Below are 12,453 nucleotides of genomic sequence, written 5' to 3'. Positions count from 1 at the left end.
TGCGGGGGTACCCCGGTGTCAGAGTCTTTTGGTGAAGTTCTGATTTAGCCGAAAGTCGTCGCTTTTCCCAAATCACGTCGGGATCACCAAAAATGTTGGAGTTATCCCTAAACTCCTGCATGCTCGTTTGTTTGGTAAAGCTAAGACCTCCTATACTGTTATTAATAAAAAACAAAGTAATAAAAGAAACACGGAGACTGCAGTCTTTAGATGCCTATACAGGGAGAAGATCGTCCGAATCCTTCTGAAACTTCCAAAACTTCTGATTACTTCCCCAAGAACAGCAGTCTTTATTCAAAAGCCAGGCGTATACTTGTACATGAAAAAACATAAATTTTAATCGACTGTCTGATTTCATATCTGGAGCCGTCTGACACCCATTCAGCTGACTTTTCGACACTTCCTGTTTTTCTACTTTTGAGGTTTATTTACATATGTAGAAATATAAAAATATCTGTTGTCACTGGGCAAAAGTAAGTCTTACATACAGAAATATCTTGTTATCACTGGGCAGAAGTCACAACTCCTCTTATGCCACAAAAAAGTTTGTTTAACTGCAAGGTAACGACCAAAGGCGGGACATTGAAAGGTGGAAGAATGTTTTATTCTCTCATGAGAAAAAAAAAATTTATCTGGACGGACCTGATGGTTTCAAAGTAAATGGCATTACAAGGAGATTTCACTGGATATTTTTTTGCTGCACAGCACAGTGGAGGAGGCTCCATCATGATCTGGGACCCTTTTCTCTCAACAGAACAAAGGAGCTTTAGGCTGTGCAGGGGCATCAAATTGTGGCTGGCTATGTGAAAATGTTCAGCGGGCATTCGTTTTTTCTGAAAGTCCTCTTCTGTGATGACTGGGTCTTCAGGCACTGCAGTTTGCAATTTCTATCTTCCAAAGGACCTTTTCCAGGGGAGTAACGTCCTTGTTTCCTTGTTTCCACTATTTAAGTATTTTTGAAAACAGTCAGTCAGTTATTTTCTACCGCTTATTCCATAGTGGGTCACGGGGGAGCTGGTGCCTATCTCCAGCAGTCTATGGGCGAGAGGCGGGGTTCACCCTGGAAAGGTCACCAGTCCATCGCAGGGCAACACACAAACAACCATGCACACACTCATTCATACACCTAAGGGCAAATTAGAGTTACCAATTAACAGGCATGTCTTTGGACTGTGGGTTTTTGAAAACAATTGGTGGTAAATGGTAATGGAGGTTTACAAACTTGGACATTGGTTCCAGATTGTAGATGCTCTTCGTAAAGCCATTTTCACCACATGGAGTAATGTTGCCACCTGTCACAATGGGGTTTTGGAGTGGACCGAAGCGCAGACAAGAGCTTGGAAGCAGCATTTCAAAAAGGCAGTCTCAGCTTTAATCAAAAAAGTCAAAACGTAACAAAAATACTGCAGGTACTGAATAGGGTCGAGATCCAAACACTTATATTGCAGACACTGCAGGAACATGGAGACTCAAGGCAGGGACGAGGATAAAGGGTCGAGTTGTAACGCAAGGAACCCACAAAAACATAATGAAACACACCAACTAATATGCAGAGAGAAAACAAAGGCAGGTAATCAAAGGAACTAAGGACAGGTGAGGCAAGGAGGCAGGAAGGCAGAGGGAACAGGTTAACCTAATACAAGTAATTAACAAGACACCGAGCAGACCTCAAACAAAACTATAAACAAAGATAAAAATAAAGCATAAGAATCAGGGATAAACATGAACTGAAGGAAACTGAGAAACTGAAGGGAACATAAGAAACACCAAACCTAAGAACGAACAAGGAACCCATAAAGCAAACCAGATTACAGAGTAATGAAACCTGACACCACACAGACTGAACAGACAGGAAGGGAAGCAGAGAACACAAGGACTAGGATGTACACAAACAAAATGTAAACAATAAGTAAACACAACCTAACCAGAGGGGCTGGAGAAATATGATAATCAGTAAACAAAACAAAACACAAAGTCCAAAATGTCACGTCCTGACACCACCAGCCTAAAGAAAACACTTGCATCAAGCATTTTCAAAACCGTGTTTAAAGTGATCATCCAGAACAGTGAGGCTGCTCCCTACAGAGTCTTTTTGGTTTACTCTTTTAGTTGTGTTTTAGGGATCTTAGGGCTACGGTCATAAATCTTATAGATAAACAGTCTGCATTAATTTAAATGTAGTTTTCAATAATTTGCCCATAGCCTTTGTTTTATCTCTTGCTCCTGTTGCTTCTTTTTTAATTTGAAAACTCTACTTACAACCTGTTTACAATCCCGCAGGGTGAAATACAAATCCTTCCAATTGTTTCTCCAGTTTTAGGATTTTGTTCAGAAGTGTGTAACTGTTTAAAACACTGGCAGGGGTCTAATATTCCTGGATGGGTCCTTCATGGATAAATAACCGTGCCACACGGTGCCTGTGGTTTAAAAGAATATTATGCTCTATAAATTTCTTTTGAATTTGTAGCTAAGCTTTAGTGCAGTAAGTAAGTGTGTTGAAGTGTATTTTGATGTCAGTATTGCATTTGCCTGCATTGCTTTAATCATTACCCGGTGGCCTTTTCCTCGCTGCCTAGCAGCACACACAGGTCTTTGCTGGGAACAACCAGCAGCCATTTAAATGCCATGGAGCACACAACAGGGACCGAGTCATTTTTCATGTAAATCATGTGGTCTGAAGAGGCCTTGAATTTATGATTTCTACATCTAAATATTTAGCTTACAGTAGGTGAGACTATTTTATGCTTTTAAACTCTGCTAAAGGTTCTTTAAGAATCATTACATACATCTAATGATTTGTACAGCAATACAGTTAATATGGATTTTTGTCAATGTTCTTGCACAGCTGTAGCATTATATATAGTTAATGAATTTCAATTAATTTTGCTCCATAAAAGCCAACCGAAAGTCATCACAGAGCGCTTAATACGCAAAGCAAACAGGTCTTAGTCAAACATAGGTTCTGTCGGTTATCTTCAGTCCATGTTCATTTTCAGTCCAATGAATTCAATTCAGTCTGATTAAAGTCGTTTAGCGAACTATCAGATTTAGGTCATTTAGTAGAAATATCTGTCTTAACTTACAAAGATTAAGCGTAGTCCTAAAAATGTGTCTGCTTTCCTTATTGAAACTGATCAAATGGTGTAAAAGTGCTTCTTTGGTTACTCTGAGATCATAAAATATTCCAAAACAAATTGGACCAAAGAAAATGCTGTGTTTTTATGTGTTCACAGACCCAAAAAAAAGCTTAAGTTTTTAGTTTTGGTGCATTTCTTTCATTTGATTTTTCGTGGTTTGGCCTGACAATTACCAGCCAGAACTGATATGAGGGAAACTGGTAAACAGTGGCTGATTGATTGGTCAGAAGACCTCCTAAAATGTCTGACCAGAGGACGTTTCTTTATTCCAGTCATGGTTTAAAATTAACCACTGTATGTATTTACACATTTAATTCAAGTATGGATTACGTTATGTCTATTTAAAGCTTCAGGACTAATTTCTGTCAGAAAATCGGTTAGAATAGTTGAGATCCAGTGAGCAAGGAGACCATTAACTCAGATATCCTCCTGTCTTGTGTCTTGCTGAATAAAATCTTGTCTTTGCTCTCTCAAACCCCTAAAATAAAAACAAAAAGGCTATTTGTATTTGGAAGGACCTAAGACAAACACCAGAGCCTCCATAATGAGCTCCTGTTGCCATGTTCAGCTCAAGGATGTTTTTTTGGTTCATACCCCTTGAACATTTTGAAATTTGATCACGTCAAAACGACAGACTTTAATTTAGTTTGTTACTTTAAGTGACAGACCAACACAAAGTAGCAAAGAACTGAAAAGTGGAAGGAAAATTTTGCATGTTTTCACATTGTTTCCAAATAAAAGGTGTGGGGGATGTTTTTGCCGTAAATTCTTTGCAAATAGCCAAAGCTCCATCCGATTGGTCTGAACTAATACATTGTAGCTCCAGCAGTATATTTACACCTGTTGTCCTGCTGTAAGGTGAACCTCCACCCCAGTCTGGACTGGAGGCTTTGTATTTAGCTCCAACTGTCTTTCCAGCAACTTTATAGAAGCTTCCCTGTCCCAGCTGAAGAAAAGCATCCCCACAGCATGACGCTGCTATCACCCTGGAGATCATGTTTTCAGGGTTATGTGCCTTACTTGCTATGTATCATGCATAGTGGTTTGTATGTGTGCCAAAAAGTTCTGTTTAGTCTCGTCTGAGCAGAGTATCTTCTTCCACATGTTTGCTGTGTCTTCTGCATGGCTTGTAGCAAACTGCCAATGGAACTCTGGTTGTCCTGCAACAATGCCTCTCATCCTACAACTCAACTTTCATTAGTCAGATTTGTGGAGTTGACAACTTATAGATAGATAAATACTGGTTAAATTGCACACATGTGGAAACTGTTTACTACTAAGGGGACATCTAAGCCAACTGTTTGCAAGTTTTATTTTGGGGTATCAGAGTACGGGGGAGGGGGGTACATGCAATTGCATATACTTTTCCGATTTTTATTTGTAAAAAAATCCTTAAAAATCTTTGATAAGTTTCCTTCTAGTTCATAATTATGCACCACTTAGTGTTGTGTTCACAAAAAATCCAAACATAGTATGTTGAACCGTGTGTCTGTTGCAAATTGTGAAAACGTTAAAGGGCTGTGAATACTTTTTTAAGGCAATGTATTAAACCACAATGAAGAAAATAAAAATGTCATAAACCTGATTGATGACCAGTATCTACAATCTGCCTTTGATAGAATACAAGAACAACTTTATAGTTTGCATGTTGTCATAAATGCTGATAAAACAAAATGTGTTTTTCAGCATTTCAAGATCTGCAGATCAGCACTTTCCAATTAAAACTTTTAATAAGAAACAATCAACAAATTGATTTTGTATCTAGTTTTAAATATCTAGGGTTTTTAACTGATGATCACTTGACTTTTAAGGAACATATTTAGTATATTTTAAGAAAACTGAATCTTTTATTGGGATTTTCTTGCTTTTCTTGAGCTGTAAAGCAGAAATTGGTGGAAACAATTTTTTTTATCTGTAATTGACTGTGGTGATGTGGTCTATATGAATGCTTCTGTTCAATGTCCCTGGATCCTCAATGGTGTGTGGCATGGGTCACTCAGATTTATTTCTCTGGACCCCTAAATCATCACTGCACACACTACGGTTTTTCAGCTCCCAATACTTGGAATCAACTTCAAACTGATCTTCTACTTAAAGCTCTGGTGACACTGAATAGGTTTAAAGCTCTGTTGAAATCATTGCTTTTCACCACGTGTTTTTTTGACCAATGTTTTCAACGTAAATTTTATTTCTTTATACTTTTTAGTAATGTTACTCTGCTGCTGTCCAGGTCTCTATTGTAAAAGAGATCTGTTTATCTCAGTGGGATTAACTGGTTAAATAAAGGTTAATTAAATATAAATTTGTTAAACTGTTTACAAATTATTATACCCAAAATATCAAGAAGCTTTAATATCCTGCTTATTAAAATGGTTAGATGCTCATTTGCTGTCACATTCAAAGCAAAATAGCCCCCTTCAAAAGGAAGAAGTCAGTAAACACTTTAGCTAATGGAGGGGATTTGAGCAGTACAATCACAAACAAACATAGTGAAAGAATGTGTACATGGGAAAACATTTTAGTTACTGCAGCAAACAGCACGTTGCAGCTGTTTTTCATATTTAATCACTTTACAGCTCATTGATGTATAAAATAATAACACTCCTAGAAGAAAACTTTATACCAGTTATAGAGTTTTGATTTAATGGCAGACATAAAACACATTTTCTACTCTGTTCAGAGAACGTTTGTACAGGGAAAACAGAAGATACAGTACATGCACTGTAATATACTTTATATAATGTTAATTTCATAATGCTTATTTTAGTCTAAATGCATTTAGTGCTGTGGAAAACTATGTGTAGAGTTTTCATCTGACAAGTATCATAGACAAAGACAACAAAGTGTAAAAACAAAAAGATGTTTTCAAAATATAATCTTATTTATGAAGTGAAAAAAGTTATTCAAACCAACATGCCTCTAAATGACCCTTCAACCTTTGATGGCAACAACTGCCATCAAGTGTGTGGATCACTGACAATCTGTATTTTTCAGTGTGGAGACTCTTTAGCCTACTCCTCTTTGCAGAATTGTTTTGATCACAACATCTTAGTCCAGATTTGGACTAGGCCACTTCAAAACCTTCATTCTGTTTTGTTTTTTAAATCATTCAGAAGTGGACTTGCTAGTGTGCTTTAGATCACTGTCCTGCAGCAGAATCCAAGTGAGCTTGAGCTGGAGGTCACAAACTGATGGCTGGATGTGTCCTGTGGGATTTTGTAGTACTCGTACTCGTACTCGTCGTCTTCCGCTTTATCCGGGACCGGGTTGCAGGGACAGCAGACTCAGCAGAGACGCCCAGACGTCCCTCTCCCCAGACACCTCCTCCAGCTCCTCCAGGGGGAGCCCAAGGCGTTCCAGCCAAGAGACATAGTTCCTCCAGCGTGGCCTGGGCCGTCCCCTGGTCCTCCTTCCGGTGGGACGTGCCTGGAACACCTCCCGAGGAAGGCGTCCAGGAGGCATCCGGTATGGATGCACGAGCCACCTCAACTGACTCCTCTCGATGTGGAGGAGTAGCGGCTCTAATCCGAGCCCCTCCCGGATGGCCAAGCTCCTCACCCTGTCTCTAAGGGAGTGCTCGGCCACCCTACGGAGGAAGCTAATTTCCACCGCTTGTATCCGGGATCTCGTTCTTTCGGTCATGACCCAAAGTTCATGGCCATAGGTGAGGGTAGGAACGTAGACCGACCGGTAAATCGAGAGCTTCACTTTTCGGCTCAGCTCTCTCTTCACCACAACGGACCGGCACAGCGCCCCCATTACTGTGGCAGCCGCACCGATCCGTCTGTCGATCTCCCGCTCCATTCTTCACTCATGAACAAGACCCCATGATACTTAAACTCCTCCACTTGAGGCAGGAACTCCCCTCCAACCTGAAGAGGACAAGCCACCCTTTTCCGGTCGAGACCCATGGCCTCGGACTTGGAGGAGCTGATTCTCATCCCAGCCGCTTCACACTCGGCTGCGAACCGCCCCAGTGCATGCTGTAGGTCTTGGCTAGAGGGGGCCAGCAGGACCACGTCATCTGCAAAAAGAAGAGACGAAATCCTCTGGTCCCCAAACCAGACCCCCTCCGGCCCTTGGCTGCACCTAGAAATCCTGTCCATAAAAGTTATGAACAGGACCGGTGACAAAGGGCAGCCCTGCCGGAGTCCAACATGCACCAGGAACAGGTCCGACTTAGTGCCGGCAATGCGAACCAAACTCCTGCTCCGCTCGTACATGGACCGGATGGCCCCTAATAAAGGGCCCCCGATTCCATACTCCTGGAGCACCCCCCACAGGGCATCACGAGGGACACAGTTGAATGCCTTCTCCAGGTCCACAAAACACATGTGGACTGGTTGGGCAAACTCCCATGAACCCTCGAGTACCCTGTAGAGGGTATAGAGCTGGTCCAGTGTTCCACGGCCGGGACGAAAACCACACTGCTTCTCCTGAAGCCGGGGTTCGACTATCGGCCGGACTCTCCTCTCCAATACCCTGGCGTAGGCCTTACCAGGGAGGCTGAGGAGTGTGATTCCCCTGTAGTTGGAGCACATACTCCGGTCACCCTTCTTATGTAGGGGGACCACCACCCCAGTCTGCCTGGAGTCCCACAAGCTAACCACAGCCGATAGGACTCCTTCAGCTTGTAGTAGATCTACAAAATCTACTCCTTGAACCGCCACCTTAACGTGGTGGAGGGGTTTGAGTGCTCGAATGATCCTAGAGGCTATGTTGTCTGGGGCTTAAATGCCCCTGGTAGGGTCTCCCATGGCAAACAGGCTCTAGGTGACAGGTCAGACAAAGAGCGGTTCAAGAACCCCTCATGACGACTACAAAATCAAGGCATGTGACGTCGCCCAGTACGGTGGAGCCGGGGTCCCACCCTGGAGCCAGGCCTGGGGTCGGGACTCATCGGAGAGCGCCTGGTGGCTGGGTTGCTCCTCGCAGGACCCGGCCAGGCCAAGCCCGAACGAGAGACCATCCCCCAGTGGGCCCACCACCTGCAGGGAGAACCGTGAGGGAAAAAAAGTTTTACTTTTGTCTCATCAGTCCACAGAATATTTCCCCAAGCCTGCAGAGCTCTAGATTTTGGTCGGGATTCTTTTGTGACCTGATGGATGAGATGTTGATGAGCTTTTGGAGGAATTTTGTTTGGCCATTTCTGGGAATGTTCCACATTGTTCCATGTTTTATACATTTGGAGATAATGACTCTCACATGGTTCACTGGATTTTCTAGACTGATAGACGGCAATGACTTTGTTTTTAATATTTTCTTGAATTTCTGTAGATCCGGGCATAATGTGTTGCTTTTTAAATCTTTTAGACTACTTTGTGTTGATAACCAGGTTCCATTTAAGTGATTTCTTCATTTTATAAGTCTGTCAGTGATCTGCCAGACCTGCTGTGCTGCCTAGGTGTGGCAAGTAAAATCGAATTCAGTTTTCCAAAAAATGTTATTAATCACAGTGAATTCTAGATTTTTTAAGGGGTGATTACTTTATTCACATAAGGTAGGGTCGGGTTGTTTTTTTTACTTAATAAATGAAACCATCATATGAAAACTTCTGTTTTGCTCTCTGAAATTAACATTTATTTTATGAATTAAAACAATTATGTGTGACACAAAACTATTACATACTCTTCTGCAGCACTGTAGGTGATTTATTTCTGTTTGTATTTATGCATAAAAATGAAAGATCAGATAATGGGAATAGAAAACAATGTCTAATATTTCCTTTTTTGTTTCTCTTTGTTTCATTTACAGGACTAATGCAGCACTGGATTAAAGTCACTCTACATATTGTAATCCCTATGGACACTACGTCTGAAACTTTCCTGGATAATCAGAGCAGTGTAGAGGAGAAATTAACCAACACCAATTCTGTGTTCACGAACTGAAACAGAAAAGGCTTTCCTTATCATCTCGTTCCAGCGAAGTTGTGCATAATGGCTCAAAATCCCTCTGGACACCGAACAGCTATTTATGATGAGGCTCTATAACTGAAATAGTTTTTACATTAATCATGTTATTCTGATGTTTTTGTCTTCAAAGCATCATCGAAACAGTCTGATGTTTGGACCTAAAATCAAATGACTTCATGTGGACCTCGCAAAAAAGATTAAAGTGAAACAAGTAAACCTCTTCATCTGTCATCCTCATCTTCCTACTTTCAGCTCCTCACTGGGCTTTGTTAAAAAACGAGAAGCCCATTTATGACTCTGATAAATTGGAAAATCGTAGCATGAAGGTGTCATTCTCAGCTGGCTGCTGGTAGAGGATGAGATCTTCTGAAAACAGATTAGGATTTAGCTACAGCGATGAGGTGAAATGGTGAATTTAGTCTATGGTTGGAGCTCATAGATCATCAGGATCTTTGATTATGAACTAAAATCATGGACAACATCACAGGTAACAACACTACAGCTCCACCTTGGGGTGAGGCCACACTCCTGAGCCTTCAGGTCTCGCTCTACGTGCTGTTAGCTGTCGTCACCCTGGTAACGGCACTCTCAAACGCCTTTGTCATAGCCACCATCTTTCTGACCAGGAAGCTCCACACACCTGCCAACTTCCTCATAGGATCACTCGCCATCACAGACCTGCTGGTGTCGATCTTGGTCATGCCCATAAGCATAGTGTATACCGTAACAAAAACCTGGTCACTGGGGCAGATTGTATGTGACATCTGGCTCTCGTCTGATATCACCTTCTGCACGGCGTCCATTTTGCACCTGTGTGTTATTGCCCTGGACCGCTACTGGGCCATTACAGATGCCCTGGAGTACTCAAAGCATCGCACCATGCGCAGGGCAGGGATGATGGTTGGGGTTGTTTGGGTGATTTCTATTTCGATTTCCATGCCTCCTCTTTTCTGGCGGCAGGCCAAAGCACAGGGGGAGCTGAAAGAGTGTGTAGTGAATACAGAGAAGATCTCTTACACCTTATATTCCACCTTTGGTGCCTTCTACGTTCCCACAATGCTTCTCATCATCCTCTACGGCAGGATCTACGTTGCTGCCCGCTCTCGCATCTTCAAGACTCCATCATCTGGGAAGCGCTTCACCACGGCGCAGCTCATCCAAACCTCTGCAGGCTCTTCTCTCTGTTCTCTTAATTCTGCCTCCCACCAGGAAGCACACCTACACTCTGGCATGGCAGGAAGCGTTGGGGGTGGAGGGGGAGGCTCGCCTCTGTTCATGAACAGCGTGAAAGTGAAGCTGGCAGACAACGTGCTGGAGAGGAAACGTCTGTGTGCAGCGCGGGAGAGAAAAGCCACCAAGACACTGGGCATCATTCTGGGAGCATTCATCGTCTGCTGGCTCCCATTTTTTGTCAGCACGCTTGTCAATGCTATATGTACAACGTGCTGGTTTAGTCCCGTGCTGTTTGATCTCTTCACCTGGCTGGGATACCTAAACTCGCTCATTAACCCTGTCATCTACACTGCATTCAATGACGACTTTAAGCAGGCCTTCCAAAAGCTCATCAAATGCAGAAGAAGCTTTTAGGAAGTACAGTATGTTTAGACTGGCATCCTCTGGAACATGAGGAGACAAACAGAAGAAGTAGTACAAGTATATCTCAATAAATTTAAATATCATCGAAAAAGGAATTTATTTCAGTAATTTAATTTCACAACTAAAATTATATCGATAAATTTCAGTAAGAGCTACATATTTCCAGCATTTATTTCTCTTAATTCTGATGATTCTGACTTAGAAATAATGAAAACACATAATCTGTTTCTCAGAAAGCATATTAGATAAGAGCAATAAAACGTTTTATTTTAACAAAAACATTTGGGCCTCATGAAGAGTCTTCATGCACTGTACAGTATATGCACTCATACTTGGTTGGAGCTCCTTTTGCATGAATTATTACATGAATGTGGCATGATGTGTAGATTATTAGCCTGTGGTTCTGCTGAGGTGTTCAGAAGGTCCATGTTGCTTTAATAGCGCAATGCTCCATAGACTCTTTGGGCTGCAGGTTAACCCAGTTAGCTGACCAATCAAGCACAGTGATACCATGGTCATTAAAGCAGCTCTTGGTACCTATGGCAGCGTGGGCAGTACAAAGTCCAAACAAAAACCTAAATTTACTTTAATCTTAAGGTAAAACTTTACACCAGTGAGCCACAGCCCAGTCCTTTTCTCCTTAGCCTAGGTAAGACAGTTCTGACATTGTGTTTGTTTCAGGAGTGGTTTAGTACAAGGAATGTGACAGTTGTAGCCCTTGTCCTGGATATGTCTGTGTGTGGAGACTCTTGATGGACAGTACTCTGTGAAAGGTTTGCTTTTTTGGCATTGATGTTTTGAGGCTCAACCTCCTGGTGAAGGATGTAAGAAACTGTCTGCTATACAACTGTTTAGTTTAGTTTATTTCCAAGATGATTGGAAAATAAAAGAAACTGAATAATATAAAGACATGGATAATTAACAGATATTTCACAGAAGAAGTTTAAACTCCAGTACCTCAAAATTAAAACTGCCCGTGCCTTATCATGTTGATGGATTTTTCTTTAGCCATCAGGCACAATGTCAAGTCAGCAGTCTTTCCTATGATTGAGTTGGCCAAAACATTAACGTTCTGTTTTAAAAATTATTTAATATTCTAATTTATTAAGAAACTGAGTTTGGGGTTTTCATTAGATGCAAGCCATAATCATCAGAATCACAGTAAATATACCCTTAAAATATATTAGTCTGTGTGTAATGAAGCTTATATTTAAGTTTTAATTTTTGAATTAGTGAAATTACATTTTCGTTGACACATTTATTTATTGACATGTACCTGTAAACACATAAAATCTTCATCTTTCAAAGACCTTCTGATGTTAATGAGCGATTTTATTTTGCAGATGTGTTTGGATACACACAGTGAATCCATCATAAAGACTAAAACATGCATCTTTTAAAACAAAGAAGAAATATTTTATAATGCCACTTCAAGGACCACAAAAGACTAAAATCCAAATGGTTAAAACCTGCCAGGAACTGTTTTTTGTTGTTCTTGGATAAGAGGAACACGCAACGATTTGTGTGACTGTGTGAAAAAAATGAACACAGCGTATCAGGACTGAATCCTGCAGAGATGTAAAGCCATTAAATGTATGTTTTCTCACTGTCTCTCTGTGTTACAGGATTCTGTTGCACCTACATTTTCCTGTGCCAGAGCAAAATAATAAGCGAGACCACAAACGCTCGATTTGCTTGAAAATAAATTTGTTTGACTGAGCTGTGTGTACATGTTGTAGCAACAAATACTTCACTCTAAAATTCTTCTGTAACAACATGCTGAAGCAGCACAGCAGGGACAAATGGTC

General features: G+C 41.3%; 1 protein-coding gene across 1 annotated transcript in view; it reads left to right on the top strand.

The window, feature by feature from the left end:
* htr1d (5-hydroxytryptamine (serotonin) receptor 1D, G protein-coupled) overlaps positions 1-12,149 on the top strand; it is a 59,010-nt gene extending 46,861 nt beyond the window's left edge. The window contains exon 2 of the mRNA XM_047345621.1: positions 8,892-12,149. Coding sequence (XP_047201577.1) covers positions 9,521-10,636 — 1,116 coding nt within the window. The 5' untranslated portion in view covers positions 8,892-9,520 and the 3' untranslated portion in view covers positions 10,637-12,149. The remainder of the gene's footprint in view (positions 1-8,891) is intronic.
* Positions 12,150-12,453: the final 304 nt, after the last annotated feature.

Source organism: Girardinichthys multiradiatus, chromosome 19 (genome assembly GCF_021462225.1).
Source record: "Girardinichthys multiradiatus isolate DD_20200921_A chromosome 19, DD_fGirMul_XY1, whole genome shotgun sequence".
Lineage (NCBI taxonomy): Eukaryota > Metazoa > Chordata > Actinopteri > Cyprinodontiformes > Goodeidae > Girardinichthys > Girardinichthys multiradiatus.
Note: the sequence above shows the minus strand (reverse complement) of the source record. Positions and strands in the feature narration are given on the sequence as shown.